General features: G+C 54.7%; 1 protein-coding gene across 1 annotated transcript; it reads right to left on the bottom strand.

Annotated features, from left to right (window-relative positions):
* Window positions 1-1,737: 1,737 nt before the first annotated feature.
* NALF2 (NALCN channel auxiliary factor 2) lies at window positions 1,738-24,031 on the bottom strand. The gene is made up of 3 exons (XM_054388786.1): window positions 23,255-24,031; window positions 3,149-3,320; window positions 1,738-2,162 (listed from the first exon to the last, which is right to left on the bottom strand). Exons 1-3 carry the CDS (start codon window positions 24,029-24,031, stop codon window positions 1,738-1,740), a joined length of 1,374 nt encoding a protein of 457 aa, XP_054244761.1.

The raw sequence follows: 24,031 nt of genomic DNA on the forward strand, positions 1-24,031 counted from the left end.
CAGCTGCTTCTCAGAGCCTCTTTGGTCTGGAAATGGGCTGGAAACATCAGGAAACCTGTCCTCCCCATGAGATGCCTGGTACTTCCTTCTTCCAGCCAGGTAGGAAGTAGCTTTGCTCATGGGCTCTGCTCAGTTTTGCTTCACCTCAACAGACCTGAAACCACAAAACTCTTACACTCCTCAACTCTGGGACTTCTTGGACCCAGGCAGGGCTCTGGGATGGGTTTGAGATGCAGCAGGATATTCCTCCTGTTCCATCCCTTGCCTCCCAACAGGGCTGCAGTGATCCACCCTGGGCTCTGCTGTAGGCTCTCCATCAAGAAGTATAGGGACCATCACACATCCTCTGCAGGCAACAAGCAGGTCCACACCCACGTTGTGACCAGGACATTCTGCAGCTGGCTCAGGCTAAAATGCACCACCCTCCTCCATGCCCACGTTCAGCATCCACTTTCCTGTCTCCCCTGTGCACCACCTCACAGTATCCATGCAGGGAACAGTTCCTGGTGGGTGGGTGGAGAATGTAGGAGTTTCCTAGGAAAGCAGTGTCTCATGTCTTGTTTGGGGCTGAACCGTTGAGCTCAGGTTAAAACACCCAACCAACTGAGGTTGCACCAGCCAGCACCTTGCCCAGCTGAGTCCTCCTGTCCCACTGGACTCCTAGAAACTCCGTGGTACCTCAGGGGCATCCACAGATAGGAAACAGTCACAAAACCCCTGTTCCCCAGCTGGGCTTTCTTAGTGCATTGCCTTTCTGTAGGAGACTCTCCCTACAAGCCAGATTTCTCCAGCCCTTTTGCCCAGTCCTTCTGCCATCCAGCCAATGATTTGTAGCTGGGAAGTGGAAAGATGCCTTCAGACACCCTGCATCCAACTGTTACCACTCATGATCCCACCCCCTTGCTTGACCTGGGTGCTGCTGGAGTCACATCTCCCCCCCTCCCCTTGGAGACCAGCCACTCCATTCAGGAAAGCAAGAAAAGGTTAAACCAAATCATCAGGACACTTGGCAAAGTGGCACATGGGAATGCTGGGAATGTCCCTCCTGCTCCACGTCTCCTCCCTCCGTTGCACAGACTAGCAGGAGAGAGGAGGCTGGAGGAGCTGGTCGGGGGTGTAATGAGGTGGACCCCGAGCAGTACCACAGTGTAGCGTAACAGCATCCCACTCCTGTCCCCCGGGTCCCATCGGCGAGGGGAATGCCACGCTGAGGCTGCCCACGAGGAAGGCTCTGCCTTGGGTTGGCGGATTTTTGCCACGGGCCAGAACAGCCCTTCAGGATTTAGGGACCAAGGAGGGAGGGGAATGGGGTTGCTGAGGTGACTGTCAAACCCTTGGCGTGTTGCTGGCGGCTGAGCTGCGGGCGCCCAAGGCACTCGCGGCAGCCAGGAGACGCGCGGCAGTCCCATGGGGACACCTCTTCTGAAGGGACCCCCCCACCCTCCACCCCCTCCTCCGCCATCCCCTTGCCCTACCTTCCGGTGCTGGCACCTCGGCGGGGCCAGGCAGGCCGGGCCGCTGCTGACCGAACCCTTCTCGGAGCCCAGCACCGCAGCCCTGTGCGCGTTACAGACTCTTCATCACGGGGATGCCCCGCGGCGAGCAGCTCTTGGGGGGCGCGCGGGGGTGTGTGCGCGGCACCCCCGCTCCCGTGCCTCCCATTGGAGGCATAGCAAGTGCCCCCCTTCGTGGAAAAGGATCTGGCCTTCGTCTTGGAGGTCGGCTTTCCCCCCAGCCTCACTCGTCCCGCGCCATGCTCTCCTCCAAGGCAGGCAGGGCCTCCAGGCCGAGCCCTCCGCCGGCCGCCCCGCCGCCCCCGCCGCCGCCATGCACGCTCGAGAAGGACACCATGGTGTGGAGAAGCATCAGGACCAGCACGCAGAGTCTGATCCTGCTGCCGCCGAGGCGAGACCCCGCGGAGACCGGCAGCGAGGACGGGGAGCGGGGCTGGTGGTACTGGTGGTGGTGGTGGTGGTGGTAGAGGTGGTAGTGGTTCTGCCGCTGGTGATGGAGGTGGGGGTCGTGGCGGTGGAAATGGAGTGACTCTGAGGCTGTGGATTTGGGGGATGTGTTGTCGTTGCTGTCTGGGGGGTGGTCACAGGAGTCCCATTGCACCTCGCAGCACTTGGCCTCCTCGTCTGGCAGCTGGTTCTCCAGCAGCCCTGTGGGAAGGAAGCAGAGGATGAGGAGGGAGGCAGCAGGAACAGAGGGCAGAGCGAGTCCTGGTACCTGCCAGCAGAATGGGCAGAACCTGAGAGCTGGCACACCCAGAAATCCCTGGAGCAAGCCCTGGGTTTCTGTGAGCCTGCAGCTCTGGGGGAACGCTCAGGACCTCTCAAACACTGCTTACAGCAGTTAAACGTCCCAGCCCTTGTTTAATCATAGAATGGTCTGGGTTGGAAGCAACCTTAAGGATTATCTAGTTCCATGGCCAGGGACACCTCCTACTTGACCAGGTTGCCCAAGGCCCCATCCAACCTGTCTTTGAACACAACTCCTCCACAACTTCTCTGGGCAACCTGTTCCAGTGCCTCACCACCATCATGGCTCATCTAAATGTCACCCTCCTAATGTCCTGTCACTCCATGCCTTTGTAAAAGGTCCCTCTCCAGTTCTTCTGTAGCCCCCTTCAAACACTGAAAGGCTGCTGTCCCAGTGTCTTCTCTTCTCCAGGCTGAACAACCCCAACTCTCTCAGCCTGTCCCCAGAGCAGAGGTGCTCCAGCCGTCCAATCATCTTCATGGCCCTCCTCTGAGCCTGCTCCATCAGGTCCATGTCCTTCCTGTGTTGGGGGCTCCAGAGCTGGATGCAGTACTCCAAGTGAGGTCTCACAGGAGTGGAAACCATCACCTTCAGCCATGACATGCTTTAGCTTCCAGCGAGAGGAAGGGTTTTCATTTCCTGTCCTTTGCTGCTGGGCTGTTGCTGGGTCTCCATTAACCACTTGCACCCACCCCAGGCAGCCCCATCTTGGCACTCAGGCCATCTTTATGTGTTTCCATACTGCACCTCCTCCCTCTCCACCCTAACCAGCCTTCAGAACCTGGCTCATGGCTTGCGAAGCGACGACGCTCACCAGCAGCCACCCTGTCCCCTTGTTCCCCTGGGGCATGTGGGAGCCTGGCCCTGCTCCCCGAGACCTCCTTACCCGTACAGATGAAGCCAGGCAAACCTCCATAGATCAGCTCATCATTGTCTGGTAACACAAACGGGCACCTGGTCTGCACCTCCAGGCAGTATTGCTTGCATGGGATCCGGTGTCGGCACTGCTGTTGGGTCACGTTGAAATACTCGGAGCACAGCCAAGCCTTGTAGACAGCCTAAGGGAAGCCACCAAGAGTGACACGTCACTTCCTCAAATGCCAAAGCATGGCAGAGGCATGGGGGTGACAGGGGAAGGGAGAGCTCCTCTTGCAGCTGTCAGAACATCAAGGTCATTACTCTCTGATTAATTCCACTAAACCACTGAAGAGTTGCGACTGTGGAACTCATCTAATGAACTAAATCTACCACAAATCCATGAGGGTGGTGAGGCCACTGGAAAAGTGACCCAGGATTCACCTGCAGCTGCAGAAGCCACAATCCCTCCAGCCCGCCTGGTCCTTTGTCCCACTCTGTCAGGGCCACCACCAAAGCCACTTATGAGCAGGGCTCTCATCTGCAGCTGACCAAGATGATCTTCCTCAGCAAAACTCTTCCCTCCCACCCTGCGTGCGTTTGTGCCCATCGCAGCCAGCTGGGCACAGCCCAGATGGCTTTGGTTAAGAGTGTCCCTCCCGCATCCCTCTGCATCTTCCAGGCATCAGGCATGGGTGGAAATTGTTTGTCTTCACTGGCTGGAGAAGGGAGGGAGATGTCTCATCTCTCCTGGTGAGGAATTATTCCTCGGGCTGCAAGAAAGCCACGACCCCGCTGGGAAGAGCTGCACCCTCTGTGGCACTTCCAGCTCATCTATGAATCTATCTAGGCACCAGTGATGGAGTTAAGGTCGTGCTGATGACCACATCCTTTGAAACCAGCTAGAAAGGACTCCCCATGATTCAAAGAGAATGAACTTCCCTCCTTGGCATGCCTGGAGAAAACCCCGTGCTCCTTCTTCCAGCTGAAATTTCATTTTCTGGAGGCTTTAAAACAAACAAACAAACAACCACCAACAAAAATCCCTTCTTTGTTTCCCCATGTTTCCATAGATCCTTATCACCGTTTGTTTGGAGCAGGGCTGTGTCTCAGGATTAAAGCTGCTTGGGAAATTCTTTGCAAGTTCTTTTAGTTTCCTTTTTTATTTTTTTTCCCCTCCTGGAAAATGCCAAATCATGAAACCCAGAATTTTCCTGGAAGTATGTTAAGTTTTGGTGAAACTTGCAGTACAAGAAGTTTAGCAGGGACCAGGACACACAGAGAGCAGTCAGCAAGGACCTTCCAGCTGTGGTCCTGCTTCTTCTGTTGAAGATGAATTGGACAAAGTGGAACAGCTCCAGAGAAGGGACTGACTCTGAGGACACAACCCAGAGGTCTCCCTTCTGCCAGAGCAGGTGTGGGTGAAAGGAGCACATGGGGCACACTGAGTCCATCTCTCCTGCTCAGCCTGTTTTCCAGGCCCTCACTTGGCTTAGTGAGGAACATCTCCATCAGTGGGACTTCCTCATGTTTCCTGAGGAGGTGGTGGTAGAGCTGAAAGCACTTCTCTCACTGCCTACAAGTTTTCCTTCATACTTGACCTACATTTTCCCATCCAAAAGTTCATTCCCTTCAATCATTCCCTGAACCATCCCTCTCCCTCTTCTCTGTTTACACACTTCTAATATTTGCAGATGTATCACGCTCCCTGTTTAGTCATAACTTAGCTGTGCTTGACTGATTTACTCTCCAGCACTTCCTGCAAGGCTCCTTCCCAGCCCTTCAATCATCTCCGACTCTTCCCCACGCTGCTTTCCCAGGTCCCTGCTGCATGCTCAGCCCCGACCTGGGGACACGTGCAGCCCCACGAGGAGAGATGCCACACTGGGTTCCCCGGCTGGGTCACATAGCTGTGACTTGCCCCATCCCAGCTCTGCTTCTGGGCTGCAGCAGCCTATACTCCAGCCCCACCAGTGCAGGAGACTCCTGAGAACTTGGAAGGAGTGAGTCTGGGCTCATCTCACTCTCCTGTGGAAGCACAGCTTGCACAGAATCCACATGGATCTGCATGCTTGTCCCCTAAAATGTTTCTGGGGACTCCTATCAGGGAAGTTTGGCATCAAGTTGGGATCTCAGACACTGACACTGCTGTGAAGTCAATGAAAATTGTGGAATCACAGAATCATTTTGATTGGAAGAGACCTTTCAGATCATTGACTCCAACCACTAACCCAGAACTGCCAACTCACCACCAAACCATGTCCCTCAGCACCACATCTGCATGGCTTTTTAATCCCTCCAGGGATGGGAACTCCACCACTAGCCTGAGCAGCCTGTTTCAGAGCTTGACAACCCTTTACGGGAAGAAACTGTTCCTTATGTCCAACCCAAACCTCCCCTTAGGTCATTTCCTCTCATCCTGTCATTCGTTACCTGGGAGAAGAGACCAACCCCCAGCTGGCTCCAACCTCCTCTCAGGTAGTTGCAGGGAGCCAGAAGGTCTCTCTCCCCTTTTCTCCTTTTCTGTAGGTGAACAACCCCGTTTCCCTCAGCCACTTCTCACCAGGCTTGTGCTGTAGACCCTTCACCAACTCCCTTTCTCTTCTCCAGACATGCTCCAGCATCTCAACATCCTTCTTATAGTGCAGGGCCCAAACTGAACCCAGTGTTCTCATCCAGAATCAGGCTGGCACAAGGGCAGATCTCTGGGTGACACCTGCATCCTCCTGTCACATATCTGCAAGAGGCAAACTCCCTGGGATGCTTACAGCTTTGGTTTTCCACCAGCTTTCAATATCTCTGAGCTTACCCCCACACAACCTGCTTTGTCTTGCAGGTTGGTGAGAATTTAGGACAGGAAGAAAATGTTTCTTTGCTTAAATCAACAGGGGAGGCTCACTGCTTGCCATCCGCTTCTCCAGGAAGTCAGTTTGGTTGGAATCAGCATCTCTCCCATTCTCTTCTTGCTTTTTGGCTGATCTCCAGCCTGGCCAAATAAACGTAAGTGACCTCAGCTCCAAAAAAAGCTCTCTTTCGGTGCTCTCTTCCTGCATTTTTAGCTCAGAGGACTGGCGAGATGACTCCGAGAAAGCACAAGGAGCTGTGCTGCCTAGGAAAGGAGCCATCTTCATTCAGACACCCAATCTACATGTGAGGAGACAGCTGAACTCTGCAGGTACCCCCAAAAGCCCCTCATGAAAGACACTGAAAAGAAACAAAATGAATTGGATTTCCAAGAGGCAGCTAAATAAGCTACCTGTCTGCTAACACTTCCCCCCAGCACCTGAGAGCAGCAGACACAGGGATGGTCTTTCTGCAGGCACTTCAGTGCCAAACTGAGTTCCTCACTGCCTGCACTTCTCCCTCTGCCTGCACTTCTCCCCATGCCTGCACTTCTGCTCCCTGCACTTCTCTTCTCCCCATGTCTGCACTTCTGCTCCCTGCACTTCTCTTCTCCCTATGCCTGCACTTCTGCTCCCTGCACTTCTCTTCTCCCCATGCCTGTACTTCTGCTCCCTGCACTTCTCTTCTCCCCATGCCTGCACTTCTGCTCCCTGCACTTCTCTTCTCCCCATGCCTGCACTTCTGCTCCCTGCATTTCTCCCCATGCCTGCACTTCTGCTCCCTGCACTTCTCCCCATGCCTGTACTTCTGCTCCCTGCACTTCTCCCCATGCCTGTACTTCTGCTCCCTGCACTTCTCTTCTCCCCATGCCTGCACTTCTGCTCCCTGCATTTCTCCCCATGCCTGCACTTCTGCTCCCTGCATTTCTCCCCATGCCTGCACTTCTGCTCCCTGCACTTCTCCCCATGCCTGCACTTCTGCTCCCTGCACTTCTCCCCATGCCTGTACTTCTGCTCCCTGCACTTCTCCCCATGCCTGCACTTCTGCTCCCTGCACTTCTCCCCATGCCTGTACTTCTGCTCCCTGCACTTCTCCCCATGCCTGCACTTCTGCTCCCTGCACTTCTCCCCATGCCTGCACTTCTGCTCCCTGCACTTCTCCCCATGCCTGTACTTCTGCTCCCTGCATTTCTCCCCATGCCTGCACTTCTGCTCCCTGCACTTCTCTTCTCCCCATGCCTGCACTTCTGCTCCCTGCATTTCTCCCCATGCCTGCACTTCTGCTCCCTGCACTTCTCCCCATGCCTGTACTTCTGCTCCCTGCACTTCTCCCCATGCCTGCACTTCTGCTCCCTGCATTTCTCCCCATGCCTGCACTTCTGCTCCCTGCACTTCTCTGTTTCTTCCTGCACTTCTCCTACTGCTTGAACTTCTGCTCCCTGCATTTTTCCCATGCCTGCACTTCTCCTGCTCCCTGCATTTTTCCCTCTGCCTGCACTTCTCCTGCTCCCTGTGTTTCTCCCTCTGCCTGCACTCCTCCTGCTACCTGCACTTCTCTCACTGCCTCCTGTCTGCACCAGGACAGCATCTCCCATCAAACAGCTTTTCCAGACTCCTTCCCTGATCCCAGTATTTCTGCACTGCATTTTTGGAAGTAATTTGGCCATCCCAATCCCAATCTGGTCACTGTCAGTATTTTGCAAATGCTGGCATTGCTTGTTGAACCACCCCAGTTAAATTCTGGGGCAAGGATGGAGCAAGTATCCTTGGGATGTGACACCTTTGAGGAGGACACAGTGTTCAGGGCAGTCTGGATGCCCACTGGGATCACCACCTGTAAGTAACCCAACAAGCTGCTGGTTTCCCATAAAAGCAGCAATCAATGCTTGGGAAGTTTTCCTTAGGGAAGTTCTACTGACGGCAGGATTTTTCTCCTTAATTATAGGCAGGGGCTGGAGCAGAATCCTGAGCTCAGCAACTGCTTTTCTGGAAGGGTGATGTGCAGACTGAAGGGGGAGGAAAAGGAGGGCAGAAAGAAGGAGGAAATCTCCCACTTCAAAATAACTTCAAGGCAAGACTTGGTGCTTGCCCTGTGCTAACCTCACCCTGAGCAAGGCAGGGATTTCCCCTTGTGTAAATGATGGGGGGGACATTTAAGCAGGAAGCCCAGGGGACCCCTAATCATGAGAGCACTCAGCACCCCCCAGCATGGTGCCACTGGCCAATCTTCCCAGTGAGGGGAGTGGAGCCCCTGACCAAGAGTGACAAATGGTTACACCAGGAGCAGGCAAATTGGGTGCTTCAAGAAACCAAGTGCGAGCTGATAGCTTGGCAGAGCTGCCCGAGGCTGTATTTAATTGGAGTAATATTGGGCTCTGCTGACTAATCTGAGCTCAGCTCTGGAAGGAGACCCAAGAGAATGCACAGCTGGTGGCTGAGGGTTCATGGTGGAAGCTGCTGGGTTCTGCTGTCATGATTATGACACAGGACAAAAGGAAACGGACCCAAAATGCAGCAGTAAAGGTTCAGGTTGGGCATGAGGAACAATTTCTTCCCCAAAAGGGTTGTCAAGGCCTGGAACAGGCTGCCCAGGGTAATGGTGGAGTCCCCATCCCTGGTGGGGTTTAAAAGGTGGAGATGTGGTGCTGAAGGACATGGTTTAGTGGTGACCTGGCAGTGCAGGGTTAACAGCTGGACTCAGTGATCTTAAAGGTCTCTTCTAACCAAAACAATTCTATGATTCTATGACTCTCCTCCTCTTTGCTGCCACTGAGGCCATGGGTGCTGGACCTGGTCACAGCTGTGTGAGGCTGAGGTGGTGCATGGTCACCCCACAAAGCCCCAGCAGCCTCCTTGCCACTCCCTCCATGAGGACCAGACCTCATCAGTGCCAGACAACCTCCTTCCCTAACTACCCTGTTCACCACGTCTTGCTCACTGGGACACAGTGTGCACCCAGCCATCAGTTTCCAGAGAGATCATCTCCATCACTTCCAAGATGATGAATCCTTCCTCCCCTTCCAGACCCACCTTGGGCTCAGAGCTGTCCCTTTTCCTCCTGGAGCAGTTCCTAGGACTCACATTTCCATCACAGCCTGAGATGAGCATCTGGAGTGGCTGTGCCTCATTAATCTTGGACACAGGGAAATGAGTCCTGCTAATGAGCCTCTTGGGCAGCTCTCCAAGCTCTGGCACATCAGGATGCAACACGGGAAGCAGGATGTGCCAGAGTGGGGGGGAGGGGGGAAGAGAAAGAATCCCCTTTGGATAGGAGAGGATTAAGGGAATGCTGACATGCACAGCCGGCCAGGAGTCACCACACACAAGCTGCAATGTCCAATTACCGTCGGATTCAATTACTGCCGCCTGCAATCCTGACGTTAATGATGCTGAGCTTTTCAGACAGCTTTTTGTGCTTTAAATTAGCCTTGCTGCTCTAACATCACATCTGTAACAGCTGGCTTTGGGTAGCTTTGATAGCCCTGGAGCTGTGGTATCCCCACCTCGCCACCTTCACGTGCTCTGGTTTAGTGGAGGGAGAACCTCAACCCAACCCCAAAGCCCAACAACTGCCTGAGGTTGGCTCTCTTTTGGTATTGGTTGTAGTTATTGTTGTCACTATGAAGTTGTCTGGTGCTTGGTGATGACAGAGCCAGAGCCACACATCCTCCATTTCACAAGCAGGGAGGCAAGGGCCACTCAGCATCTGCCATGGAGCCTGCTGGAGGGAGTGGTGTGGTATGGGGATGGGTGCTCCATGGGAATGGGACTGGCTGAGGGTGCTGGGAATGGCAGTGGTGTGAATTGGAGGCAGAGGAACCTCCCCTGGGCTCCCAGCCATGGATCTCACTCATACCCTAGGGCCTCAGCCACACAGAATCACAGAATGGTCTGGGTTGGAAGGCACCTCCATAGGGACATCCAGTCCACCCCCCCTGCACTCAGCAGGGACATCCTCCACTAGAGCAGGTTGCTCAGAGCCCTCTTGAGCCTGACCTTGAGTATCTCCAGGAACAGGGCCCCAACTACATCCCTGGGCAAGCTGTTGCAGTGTTCCACCACCCTCCTGGTGCAGAACTCATTCCTAACACCTAGTCTAAGTCTCCTCTAATTTCAAACCATGCCTCTTGTTCTATCTTTGCAGCCCTTTGCAAACAGTCCCTCTGCAGCCTTTAAGTACTGGTAGGCTGCTATTAGGTCTCCTGGAGCCTTCTCTTCTCCAGGACATCTCAGGACCAGACTCACATCCTGAGCCCAGACCCACTTCCTGGGACCAGACCCACGTCCCAGGACCAGACCCAGGCCCCTTGACCTCACTGGTGAAGCTGCACCCAAAGTACCCAGATGCAGTGGCTTCCATTCACACCACCTTAGGGACCTTGTGAAGAAGATCATTGTTTTTATTATTTTAGTTTTAATTCCCAGCTTTTGGATAAAAGAGACTATCTGAACATGAGGAAGGCATTTTTGATGCTAAGGGTGGTAAGACACTGGCCCAGGTTGCCCAGAGAGGTGGTAGATGCCCCATCCCTGGTAACATTCCAGATCAGGTTGGACACGGCTCTAAGCAACCTGATTTAGTGGAGGATGTCCCTGCTGACTGCAAGGGGACTGCACCAGGTGACCTTTGAAGGTCCTTTCCCATCTGAATGCCCCCTCTTTTATAGGAAAAAGAATAAAGCCCCCAAAACAAATCCCCCTCAAAACAAATCTGAGACAAACACAACTCCCTAAGTGCTCATCTTTCAAAACAAGCAGAAAACAGCTTTAAAGCCTGACCTTTGAGCACCTCAGACACCCAAACCCAGCTAACAACCCCATCACACTACACAGGTACCAGGGAACTCAACACACACCTTGGGAACTCCTGGAGTGGGCAAAGGACAGGAGAAGAAGCACCTCAACCTGCCTCTGCAAACATTGCACACCCCTTCAGCACCCTGGGCAGCCCCAGGCACCAGTTAGTGCAGCCAGCTCCCAGCCCAGGATGCCATCAGGGATGGGCACCACATTTACAGCACATGTCTTTGCTCATCTGCTCATTGCAGCCAAGGGCTGCTGCATGCTAGGCCAGGGAAAAGCCTAGTCTCATCCCAGCAGATGCAACTGTCAGCTTGGAACAAACCCAGGAGGAATAGCCTAGAATTGGGGGTTGTCCCAAAATGGGATGAATCCTCTGGAACAGTGGAGCTGGAAGCCTCGCTTCAGCCACCAGCCAGCCCTCAGCAGCACTGCAGCCAGGACACAGCCCTTGGCACCCCATCCATTACCCAGCAGGGAAGGGAAAGTCATCACCCTGATTAACTCACAGCTGGATGGGGGAGCAAGCAGGGCACCCCTGCAGTGAGACTAAGCCTGTGGCCTCCCAGAGAAGCTCCTCACACCACAGTTTTTTTCATGGAAAGGACAGTGGGCAGCAGAGAGGCAGAGCCCCATCCCCTGCCTGTGGCCATGTTTCTGCACTGGCCCCTAGCAGAGCAGGGTCAGGAGCCCGGGGTGCTAAGAGGGGTCAAGGCAGCAACAAGACCTCATAGCCCAGTAGTAAAGGATGAGTGACTCCAGCTGCCCACAGACAGACTGGTCAAGTGTCATGGCAAGCCAAGGATGAGAAATAAAACTTCCCCCAAGCAGCCAGTCTGAGGCCACAGGAGGCTCAAGCAGCTCCAGAGACAGATACTGGCTGCAGGAGTAACCAACGAATCCCAGAATCTCAGCATGGTGGGGGTTGGAAGGGACCTCTGGAGATCACCCAGTCCAACTCCCCTGCTAAAGCAGGGTCACCCACAGCAGCTTGCCCAGGATCACAATGTCCAGGCAGGTTTGGAATCTCTCCAGAGACGGAGACTCCACAACCTCTCTGGGCAGCCTGCTCCAGGGCTCCAGCAGCCTCACAGGAAAGAAGTTTCTCCTCAAGTTCAGATGGGAGGAACACCAGCTCACCAGGGGCTGAGCCAAATACTCACACCAAGAGATGGTGAGTGCAGAAAAAAGGCAAGAAAGATCCTGGGAGAGCAACAGCTCAGCTACAAAACGAAGGACACAACCCATCCCAAGTGCTGCTCTCCCAAAGGTGCCTGCTGAGCCATGGGAGCCCATCTGCAGGGAGAAGGAATCCAGAGGACCATTAATTAGCATCCTAAAAGCATCTCTTAGGGGTTTTAGATCACTTTGGAAGGTGGGAAGGCTCAGCCAGGCAGACAGGAGTGGTACCATGAGCACGGAGATGGCTTTGCTATAGTCTCACTAGGCAGCACAGCTCTGCAAAGACACATGCCCCTCAGTGAGGCTGCAGGTAACCAGTGGGTTAGTTAGCAGCCTGGTCTGCCATCAGTCCAATTACTTAGAAAGTAATTAAAGACTTCAGCTATGAAGCTGAGGCTGAACACGAGTTGGGACAAAGGGAAAGTCAGGTCCCCGCAATCTATTAGCATCGCTTGAGGAATTCGCTCCCATTAGATACTGCTGCAGCCAGCAGCTGAGCAGGACCCAGGAGCAGATTAAACATTTATGCAGATAATGAGAACAGCCTGGAACATGAGATGGGATATAAAAAAATAAAGGCCAGACACTTCAGTGCCACGAGCCATCCATTACCCACCCACTGGTGGGGGCCAGGAAGAAGAATTTTCTCCATCCGAGCAAGTGCATCGACCTCCCGAGGAAGTGGTTGGCCTGCAGCATTGTTTTGGGGAGAAGGAGGTCACATCAGGGCTGTCCTCACAAGATGGAAGGGTCCAATCCTACACAGTGCCAGGAGACCCTTGTCCTCACTCATGTGCATCGTGCACACTGTTTTGTGTGAACGTGGTGTGGGGTCTAAGGCTCAGCCCACAGTGGAAGGAACCCAGCCTGATTCACCCCCATGGACCTTTCCAAGGGGTGAGCAGCAGGATTTGGCCTGTTCCAGATCCCTCATGCAGCAAAAGGAAGGCAGACAGGAGCAGCCCAGCTCAGCACCCTTGGCTCCAAGGCACAGTTTGGGGTCAGAGGGAGGTGCTCAGCCTCCCACACCAACGTTGGGGTTGTCTGGGCAGCTGCAAGGGCCTGCTGCACTTAACTTGTGCACCCATCACCCACAGAGCCTCAAGGCCACACACTTAGCATCCCTGCATTCACAGGAGTAACCTAATAATCCCAGAATTCCAGCATGGTAGGGGTTGGAAGGGCCTTCCAGAGATCATCCAGTCCACCCCCCCTGCTAAAGCAGAGCCACCCACAGCAGCTTGCCCAGGATCACAACGTCCACACAGGTTTGGCAGGTCTCCTGAGAAGGAGACTCCACAGCCTCTTTGGGCAGCCTGCTCCAAGCACCCTTAGAGGAGAGAACTTTCTTCTCATGTTCAGATGGAACCTCTTGGGTTCCAATTTGTGCCCACTGCTCCTTGTCCTACCACTGGAAACCACTGGAAAGAGTCTGGCCCCATTCTCTGCACCCCCTGCCCTGTAGCTACTGATCAGTATTGATCAGATCCCCTCTCATTCTGCTCTTCTTCTCCAGGCTGAACAGCCCCAGGGCTCTCAGCCTTTCCTCCTCACAGAGATGCTTCAGGCTGCTCAGCACCTTTGTAGCTTCCACTGGACTGCCTCCAGTAGTTCCCTGTCTGTCTTGAACTGGGAAACTGCAAACTGGACCCAGTACTCCAGATGTGGCCGGCCTTACCAGGACAATGTAGAGGGGAAGGTGAACCTCAGGAAATTCCAAGAAACTTCTGAGAACATCTCTGCTTGTCTCCTCTCCCTCCATAGCCAGGAGCAAAGAACGCTGGGGACCGGTGCAGCACGGGGCTCAGAGGGGTGGTACACAGGCACTGATGCTGTCCTCACTGCAAAGCCCCTGTTCCTGCCACTGCTGCCAGCTCATCCTCCCTCTCTCCAGCTCCCCTCACCACCCCTCCTCTGCCTCCATGCACCAGAGGCTGCTGAGCAGAGCTAAGATGCCAGATGACATGCCAAGGGGATGAGCAGGGCAGGCAGCACTTCCCTCCCCAGCAGGGCCAAGGAGCACTGGGATGCTCATACCGGCAGAGCTCTGGAAAGCCAAACCCACGCTGGGCGATGCCTTCTTGCTGCCTTTCTGACCACATCAGACACATCAGCAGAGTTTGGGGGAGCCCCTCCTGGCTCTGTGCACCCAGCTCCTCAGGAGCATGACCAGGAGAGAGGCCCCAGGGACCAGCCAAAAGCAACAGCCAAGCTTTTGGGGAAGACGAGCATGGCCAGACTGGAGGAGGCAGGCAGCTGCCGGCTCTGGGTGCAGGCACAGGGGCTGCAGGCAGTGTGGACAGACAGCCACTTCTCACCCAAGCTGCCTCCTTGTCTCATTCACAGATTTGCTGTCCCTGAGTCATTGCCCTTCAAATGACAGCGGAGCCGAGCTTCCTCTGCGAGGAGTCAGGCATGAGTCGCATCCTAATGGCATCCTGGTGACAGCAGGAATAGCCCCTGGAAGCCAGGTATGTCCTGTGCTGCCTCCAACTCTGGAGAAGCTCTGGGGCCAGCTCTGGGGTTGTGGGGTGTTTCCACGAGAACCTGCTGCCCTGTGGGGTGTGGAGGGGCTGGGACTGCTGCATGTGGTCCTCGGGCTCACAAATTCCAAGCTCAGAGATGGTGTCTCTGCCACAGGCTGGGTGTGATCCCTGCTTCCTTGCCTGATAGAAAAGATGTCTGTTCCTGGATAGGGACCACCTGAAGTCCTTCCACAGGCAGCTTCAGTGATGTCCTGGGTTCGGGCAGACATCCTGCACACCCTCTCCCACCTTTTGGTGCCCAGCTATCAGGGGCATGCTGCCACCTTTGCCCTGGCAGTGCCAGGATGATGGCATGACTGGCAGTCGGTGTGACAGTAGCAGATCCCTTTGTCTATCAGGACAGCAGCATCACTGCCCAAGATGTCCCCAGTCTGGGCTGCCCCAGGCAACCTGTGGCAAGGGATGCATAGAGCAAGGAGGGGACTGATGTTGAGGATTAAAATAGTTGTAGAATATCAGAACTAATTAGGCAAGGGCTTTACATTAAGATAAGTTGAGACTTGGTTTGCTTTGCTTAGCATGAGGTGGTGGATTTACTGAAGCCTCAGGCCACGAGCAGTGATCTTATGCTGAACTTAGACATAATTACATGAAGGGAGGCCTTGAGACCACTGCATCATGTGAAAAATAAGGTAGCCACATTCAACAGCTGAAGCTGGGTCCTTGAAATAAGAAAAGGAACTACTAGCCTGGAGACAAAGAACCCAGCAAGGAACAAGAAGACTCCAGACTCTGTTACCACTGTTGCACCAAACCATCATGGGAAAGAACTGAAATTGTCAGGATAGAATCACCCAGGGAGTTCTGCACTCAGGGTCCCTCTCTGGAGGCAGCATCTGGAGCTGCTTTTCTGCTGTACCATCTCAAGAAGCTATTTTTATAAGATCCAATGGCTGAGACTCTGCCGTGGCAAACAGAGTGAAGTAACTCCTTGAACAGCCCAGTGGGGCTTGTGTCATTACCCCAGGTCACTCATTCTGCCAATACTGTTGCTGCTGAGCTCTCTGATCCCAGGGGTGCTGCCCCCAGCAGTGCCTTGGCACAATGGACACGTTCCAAAAGACATCACCAGCTGCTGAAGCATCGCAGCGTGTCTCTGCCACCAGAGCTGAGCATGCTTCTCCAAGGAGCTCATCCCACCTGGCCAGTGAAGCCCCTGTGCACGTGGTGCTCCCAGGGGCAGGCACAGGCTGGGAGGAGCTGGGACTCGCCCGCAGCCAGCACTGGCGGCAGCAGGCACCGGCGGCAGTGCCCGGGCACAGGAGCAGGCGCTGGCACCTGCGTCACTTGTAGCTGCTCGGTGACAGTTTGATGGAGACAGATCTCTCGCCCTCCCTCGCACCCTTCCCTGCACCATGTGCTGACCTGCTTGCTGCTGCATGGGGATTTGCTGCCTTTGCAAACTTATTTGTACCCCTTCAGCACGGCTGACAGGTGTCGACGGGTGAGGACAAACAGACAAAGCCCCAGCCCCCAGCAGGCAGCCACTCAAATGGGAGCTGAAGCCTCCCCCCCATTCACACCAGCACCCAACAGCCCAGCCACATGCTGGGGTGGAAGCACTTCGTGGCTGCTACTCACACCCCAGGCAAATGCATAGGGCTGGGCCCCAGCACACTGCACACCCCCAGGCATGTTCCATCTGGGAAAGAACGACCCCATGGACCAGGATAGAATCATAGAATCACAGAATCAGTCAGGGGTGGAAGGGACCACAAGGATCATCCAGTTCCAACCCCCCTGCCATGGGCAGGGACACCTCACCCTAGATCAGGCTGGCCAGAGCCTCATCCAGCCTGGCCTGAAACACCTCCAGGGATGGGGCCTCAACCACCTCCCTGGACAACCCATTCCAGGCGCTCACCACTCTCATGGGGAAGAACTTCTTCCTCATGTCCAGTCTGAATCTCCCCACTTCCAGCTTTATTCCATTCCCCCTAGTCCTATCACTCCCTGATAGTCTAAAAAGTCCCTCCCCAGCTTTCTTGTAGCCCCCTTCAGATACTGAAAGGCCACAAGAAGGTCACCTCAGAGCCTTCTCTTCTCCAGACTGAACAGCCCCAACTCTTTCAGGCTGTCCTCATAGGAGAGGTGCTCCAGCCCTCTGCTCATCCTTGTGGCCCTTCTCTGGACACCTTCCAGCATGTCCATATCCCTCTTGTAAGAGAGGCTCCAGCACTGGATGCAGTACTCCAGGTGGAGTCTCACCAGAGCTGAGCAGAGGGGGAGAATCACCTCCCTTGACCTGCTGGCCACACTTCTCCTGATGCAGCCCAGGCTCTGGTTGGCTTTCTGGGCTGCAAGTGCACATTGACAGCACATGTTGAGCTTCTCATCCACCAGCACCCCCAAGTCCCTCTCCTCAGGACTGCTCTCCAGCCAGTCCCTGCCCAGCCTGGATTTGTGCTTGGGCTTGCCTCGACTCAGATGCAGGACCTTGCACTTGGTCTTGTTGAACCTCATGAGGCTGGCTTGTGCCCAGCTCTCCAGCCTGTCCAGGTCCCTCTGGATGGATCCCTTCCCTCCAGCCTGTCTGCTGCACCACACAGCTTGGTGTCATCAGCAAACCTGCTGAGGGTGCACTCAATAGGTTGGGGACTGACCTGTTGGAGAGCAGCATAAGGGAAAGGGACCTGGGGGTCATGGGGACAGAGGGATGACCATGAGCCAGCATTGTGCCTGTGTGGCCAAGAAGGCCAATGGCATCCTGGGGTGGATTACAAGGGAGAGGTTCTCCTCCCCCTCTACTCTGCCGTGGTGAGGCCACAGCTGGAATACTGTGTCCGGTTCAAGAAGGACCTCAGGGAACTGCTTGAAAGAGTCCAGAACAGAGCTACAAAGCCACTGAAGGCAGTGGAACATCCCCTGAGGACAGGCTGAGGGAGCTGGGGCTCTTTAGATTGGAGCTGAGGAGCCTGAGGGGTGACCTCGTTCATGGTGATAAAGATATGCAGGGCAGTGTCAGGAGGATGGAGCCAGGCTCTGCTCAGGGATGCCCAATGACAGGACAAGGGGCACTGGGTGCAAGCTGGAGCAGAGGAGGTCCTTGGGGACATAAGGAGAAACTTTTTCACGGTGAGGGTGACAGAGACCCAGAGCAGGCTGCCCAGAGAGGTTGTGGAGTCTCCTTCTCTGGAGACATTCAAAACCCACCTGGGTGTCCTCTAGGTGATCCTGCTATGGCAGGGGGTTGGTTGGACTGAATGATCTTTGGAGGTCCCTTCCAACCCCTAACATTCTGTGATTCTGTGATCTCAAGACCCCTCAACCTCAAGCAAAGCTCTGGATTGTCCAAGGTATATCCTGGATACACCACACAGGACATATCAGCTCCGCATCCTCCTTCCTGGACACCACTGGAGCATTTCTGACAGCTTGATACTGCCTTTATGACAGAGCAAGCTCCCTTCATCAACTCAGTTTTTGGTCTTTCTGTTTTTCTGATCTCTCTGTTCAAGCATCTTGGTGGCAGCCGACACAAGGCGCAGGACTGGGGCCACGCCAGAGGCTGTGGCTGCAGCAACCACATGCCTGAGCCCGCACATTCCTCTTGCTCAGATCCTTCAAACCATTCACTCACATCTTGGTGCAGGGCTGAAAACAAATCCCCTTTGCTTACACAGCCCTGGTGTGTAAGGGGGAGCTGCATGCTTGGCTAAGCTGGGGCATGTGGGCTTGCTAAAGCTGCCAGACAACAAACTGCACCCAGCCGCTGGAATTGCTCTGGAATTTACTCTGGAACTCTTTATCACCTCATGAAATGCCAGGAAAGCTCCACCTCACTGGCCAGGCTTGTTCCTGAGGAAAAGCTTCAGACATGAGAGCTGCTCAGGAGCAGCCTCTCCCCTGACAGTGCTGCTGCTTCTGGTCCCCATTAATGCTGCAAGAGGGGACCAAGCCTCGGGCGCAGCTTTGCAGTCACCCACCAGTGGATTCTTAATGTAATCTTAACGGAGCCTTCATCTTTTATTATAAAAAGCACAAGACTTTGGTGAAACCACTTTGCTGTGGGTCTCATGGGACCTTCCTGATGGGTGGAGGTCTCTGTGCAAAGAGCCATCCAGGCTTGGAGCCAGAGTGAACAGTATTTTGGATAAGCCCAGCCTAGATGAACTTGGCTCTAGCTGCTTTTGTGAAGGTAAAATGCTGCTTTGGTTCCCCCAAGAGGTGTCCCTGGCACCAGAAAACCCCCAAGATGTGGCTCACTCAAAGCTCCCAGCCCCAGCATGCCTGGCATTTGCTGTATCTGCTCCATAGTGAGGGACGCTCAGCAGAGTCTCTGATTGCTGATGCTATTTCTGGCTAAACAAGAAGAAGACAACAGGACCCTCAGAGGGTGTTGAAGCTGGGCACCACAGATTTGCTCCCCAGCTGCTCAGTGAGAGCTGTGCCAGGTGCAGTGCCACAGCCGCTGCACAGCAGGAACCAGCTTCTGTCTCTCACAGTGTCACCCACACGCCCACAGTAGGGAAACACCATCATGAACACCTCTGGAGTGAAATCCTGCCCTGCCAGGCTCCCCCAGACAGCCTCACTGGGAGGTAATGGGGAAACCAGAGGTGCAGAAATAGATCTGGCCAGGGGCACAGTGGGATTGAGCAGCTAGTGGCCCATGCATGCAGAGAAACCCTGGTAATCTAATATCAGCTGAGATGCTACAGGTCCTGTCCAGCCTGCCCTTCCCACCAGCACTCTGGTCCAGCCCCAGCCCTGCAGCTCCTGGCTGTCAGACCTCCTCTCTCTGCAGCTTTGTTTCTTGCAGCCTAATGAGTCCTTAATTCAGCAGGCTTGGGCCCATAGATCTTGATTTGCCCTAGCACCGGTAGGACTCACTTTTAGGAGAGCTCTGCCTCCACAGCAGCAAAGCTCTGGCCTGCTGGTGCCTGAGCTGGAGCAAAGCTGCTTTTTGCTCTTCAGAAAGGCTAAGAAAAACAAAGGCATCCCATGGGGCATCACTCTGGGGAAATGGGGATCTTTCCCTGAACTAAGTCCTGCAAAGCCTGACGGCTCACATGCTCAGAGGGCTGCCACCACCTCAGGTTTCCCAAGGGACATTTGGCCACAACATCCACAGCCAACATCCTCAAGCCTGTTTGAAGGGTGCTACCAAAGCATCACCTCAGCAGTGCATGAAGCTCACTGTGTCTCGCAGTGACAAAGGGGACAAGCCACGCAGGAAGAGAGGAGGTGGACGTGGCAGGGAGCTGCTTCTGACTAATTTAACAAATTTTCTCTCTGACAGGCAGAATAACACAAGTATTTTCCTCCTCTTTTATGCACATCACCACACATAACCCTAACCTAACCCTAACCCTAGCCCCACAACCCCAGCAGCCTACAATCAGGTCTTTACTGCCAGAAGTGAAATGTGTTTCAGAATATGGATGGACTCTGCAGGCCTGCTTCATCCTCTCCCTGCCTTGTGGGCACGGTGCTGGGGACCTTGCCCATGAGGGGCTCCGAGAGCCACCCTTCATGACCAGCTGTCACCATCCCATCAGATACAAAACACAAAATATACACCCAAGAAACGTATTGTCACATTTCACTCTCTCAGCCAAAGAGATTTTTGGTGTCAGTGGTAGGAGTAAGAAGTAAAACATTTTCAGAGTGTGATCTGGAAGCTGATGGTGCTGCATGGAATAACAACAATGCACACAGAAAGTGGGATCTGCCCAGGAATTATTCCCATTACTTCCAAGCAGAAAATAAAAGAGCATTCAGCAGTGAGCTGTTACAGAGACCCTACCATTTCACAGCATTTTTAGCCCCTAGAGAGATTTTGGCCCAACCTTCCCTGAGCACTCTTGCAAGCTCTGGGCACAGGGAGATCCAGGGTCTGGATACTCAGGATGCTGCTCACCCCCTCCAGCAGCACTTGCCTTTCCCTTACTTAGCACAGGATCCCAACTTCCCCAAAACGGTTTACTAACAGGGAATGACAGGACTTGTGTATCTCCTGAAACCAACCCACCACACTCAGCCACTTCCAGGGTTTTAATTCATGGTCAAACCTGCTGCTGTCTGAAGGAAAGGCTGCTCCAGAGGGGCTTTTCCGACTGCTGTTGTTTTAAAGCAGATGCAATAAAGAGCCAAAATTACCTGAGGTGATTCAGCTGCCCAAGAGCTCTGTGAGTGCTCCTTATGGAGCAGCACAGCTCCTTGGGGATGGAATTACAGGGGGAATCTATGGCTCTGCAGAGGGAGGCTGAGTGCAGGTGAGCTGGAGATGCTTTGTTCCCTCGCTTTGTTTTTCCAGCTGCTATTATGGAATAGGAAGGATGTGGATGGGAAGCAGCACTGACCCTTCAGCACTAACCTCTCATGGTCAGCACAGTCCCTGGCCCCAAAAGTATTATTTCAATCCTGTTTCCCCAGCTGCAGGCTCTCTGCAACCAGAGTCCTGCTACAGGGATTTTGCAGGAGCCTCTCACAGTGGCTGAGCTGTTGTGTTTTCCTCCACTCCTCTCCTATTTTGCTGTCATATCATAAAAATCACAGAATGATTTGGGTTGGAAGGAACCTTAAAGATCACCCAGCTCCAATCAACGAGTGGTAGCTCTCTGCTGTCACATCTGGATAGAAATGACAAATCTGGGCAGCTTTAAAACCCCTGCCAGCCAGGTTTTCCCCATGCAAGGAGTAACTGGAGCCTGAGCTGAAGTCCAGCACACTCAAAATCAGGCCAAAACTTGCCAGGCACCACCACAATGGAGCAGTTTGGCTCCAGCCTCCTCTCACAAACAGGGAACAGCCACAGAAGAGGGCAAGGTTGAGACTCACATCAGTGAAAGTCTGAAGTCATCTAAATACGTATTGAAGCACCATGAATCAGGGGCTTGATTTTCACAAGAGACCAAAACAAGCAGGAGCTGTGAGGGGTGCAGACTTGGGCCCCCTGTTCTGGAAATCACCTCATGGGGGGCTCAGGCAAGCTTGCAGTTTGGCCCCACCACTTGCACCCTCTTGTTGCTTCCCAAACAGTCCTGGTGACACCACAAAGCTGACGCTCACCAACGCTCTCCGGGTGCAGCTGCCAGTGTGACACAGAGTGAGCTTGGAGGTCTGTGCCTTGCTGCCACTACCTTCATCTCTGCTTCTCCTAAGCTCATTTCCTTATTTCTCATCAAGGATGGTAAGACAGGGACACCTAATGAAGGCTCACCTAAGCACATCTCTGCTTCTAGATGCTTTACAGTCCACAGGAACATCTCCTTGATCAAGACCAAAAGGTAATGATTATTTCCTTATCTTTCTTTGCTACTGCCACAAGGTTTCTACACCAACAAGCTCAAGAAGGTTGGACTCAGCAGAGCAAAGATGGACACTGACCCTGAAGAGAAAGTGTCTGTATAGATGACAGGAGACAGCATGGGAGTAGGACCAGCACAGTGCTGGTCAGTGCGGAATCCCTTTTGTCACCGCAGAAGTGGAGCAGCAGGACCAAAGCACTCGGTGCAGGCTGCATACCATGGACCTTTGAAACTGCAGGGGGAATTTGGGCAAGCAGATTGCAATTACCTGGCCTGGCTCTGACCCAGCACATCACCACCAGCTCCTTTCCAAACCAGATTCTTACAAAAGCCTTAAATGAGAGCAGCAGCCAGAATCTTGCTGTTGTGCCATCAATGAAGGGCAGCAACCACCTCACTGTCCCCAACGCTGCACCTCACTGCTGCTCCTGCCCTTTCCCTGGGGACAAGCACCACACTGAGAGCCACCTGGGTCAACTCCACAGCTCCAAGTGTCCCTCTAAACTCTCCCAGGAGAGCCCTGTCTTGTCACCGGGGAATGCTCTGCCGCCATCCCTCTGGGGACAATGCTGTAGCACACCCAGCTGCCTCTCCCCCAGGACATGGCTTTGAGAAAGGCAGGCTTAATTATTGACACCATTATGCTTCCCAGAGGTGATGTCCAGAGGGAACACGTGCAGGTAAGAAAGGCAGCTTGGAGCAGGAGGAGGCTGGAGGAGCTCATGAGAACACAGAGGAGCTCCCAGCAGAACCATGCCAAGCTCTGGATGGAGGTGCCACTATGGATCTTGTTTTCAAGAGGAGATTGCAATGAGCTGATGCTCAATCTGATTGATGCTGGGAGGGGCAACCCATTTGCTTTTGGAACATGGACCATGCCATAGGTCTGGGGACACTCAGGGATGCTGGGAGAGGCACATGTCAGCACCCTTACACCACCTCCCTGGGGAGAATGGATGGAAGAGCTGGAAAACAACTGGGAATGGACTCCCTCACTGTGGTTCATCTCAGGTCACTGCTTCTCTACACACCTCAGCTTAATAATGGCTGGGCAGCCCAGCCTAGCCCTGCTCAGCTCCCCCCACTCCACACCAGGCCAGAGGGAGTGGTGAGGGGCTCCATGCCTGCCCCTGCTCAGCCTGCGTGTGCACAGGTGTGCATGTGGATATGTAAAGGGGTGATGCTGGTAGGGAGTGGAGTGTCAGGAGCCTGCCTACAGGTGGATACGTGTGAAGGGACAGGTGCCGAGGCCAAGCCCTGCTCTGCCCTCTTGTTCTCAGCATCCTGTCCTGGCTGCCCCGGGGGGCTCTGAACCCATCCCACCAGCACTGCCAGGCTGGGGCTTGGGGGGCAGAGGGACAACCTGAGCCCTTTGGCAAGCCTGTGGGCAGTAGGGTCACGATGCCCTCCCAAAGCCAAGATGCCCAGGGCTTGGTGGGGCTGTGGGTCAACACGCAGCTCACCCCAGGCTGCCCAGCAGCACCAGGAGAGACCCCACGACGCCCCGTCCTACCTTGCAGTCCGTCAGGCAGGATCTGACCGAGTACTCTTCCGATTGCAAGTACTTCTCCAGCAAGAGGTCGAACTCCTCGTATTTTTCCTGAGCGTGTTGGTCCAGCCGCTGGTACGCCTGGACGCAGCTGCTACAGGCCTCCCCACCCAGCGCTCCGGCCGCCGCCACCATCAAGTCCACCATCAGGTTGTCCACGCTGCAGTCCAGACCGTCCGGGCCGGCCATTTCCCGCAGCAGGTCCCAGATCGTGTAAGTATCACAAAAGGAGAGGTTGAAGTTCCTAAAATAAGCCTGCAGGAAAGTCCTCTTGGAGGAGGGAGAGGCGAAGAAGGGGGCGGCGGCGGGGGGCGAGCGGAGGGGCGCGCCGGCCAGCGAGCCCCGCGGCCTCTGCAGGGCGTGAAGCCGGGCGCAGGCCGAGTCCAAGTCGCCGCGGGCGGCGGGGCAGGGGCCGGTGGGACCTGGGGCCCGGCTGAGGTTACCGAGCAAGGCCTCGCAGCTACCGCCCGCCGGCTCGGCCGCCAGCAAGGCCCGCGGCCCGCGGCTCCGCGGCCGCCCGGCACCTCCTCCGCTCCGCTCCCGCGCCCGCAGCTTGGCCCCGGCGCAGAGCCACAGATGGTCGGAGAGGAGGACGGTGAAGAAGAGGAGCGAGGCCAACGAGAGGCGCCATTTCTGCGCCCGTTCGGGGTCGGCTACCGGCTTGTCGCTGCGGCGCGGCGCGCAGCACACCGCCCCGCCGGCGGCTCCCCCGCGGGGGTACATCCAGGCGCCGCGGATCAT

Source organism: Indicator indicator, chromosome 17 (assembly GCF_027791375.1).
Source record: "Indicator indicator isolate 239-I01 chromosome 17, UM_Iind_1.1, whole genome shotgun sequence".
In the NCBI taxonomy this organism is placed as follows: Eukaryota; Metazoa; Chordata; class Aves; order Piciformes; family Indicatoridae; genus Indicator; species Indicator indicator.

Bases quoted from the DNA above. Each gene is read 5' to 3' on its own strand.
- NALF2 (XM_054388786.1), bottom strand. From the start codon at position 24,031: ATGATCCGCGGCGCCTGGATGTACCCCCGCGGGGGAGCCGCCGGCGGG. The intron at 3,321-23,254 runs GTAGGACGGGGC...GGCTTCCCTTAG, and splicing joins CCTGCCTGACGGACTGCAAG to GCTGTCTACAAGGCTTGGCT. The intron at 2,163-3,148 runs GTAAGGAGGTCT...TCCTTCCCACAG, and splicing joins GCCTGGCTTCATCTGTACGG to GGCTGCTGGAGAACCAGCTG.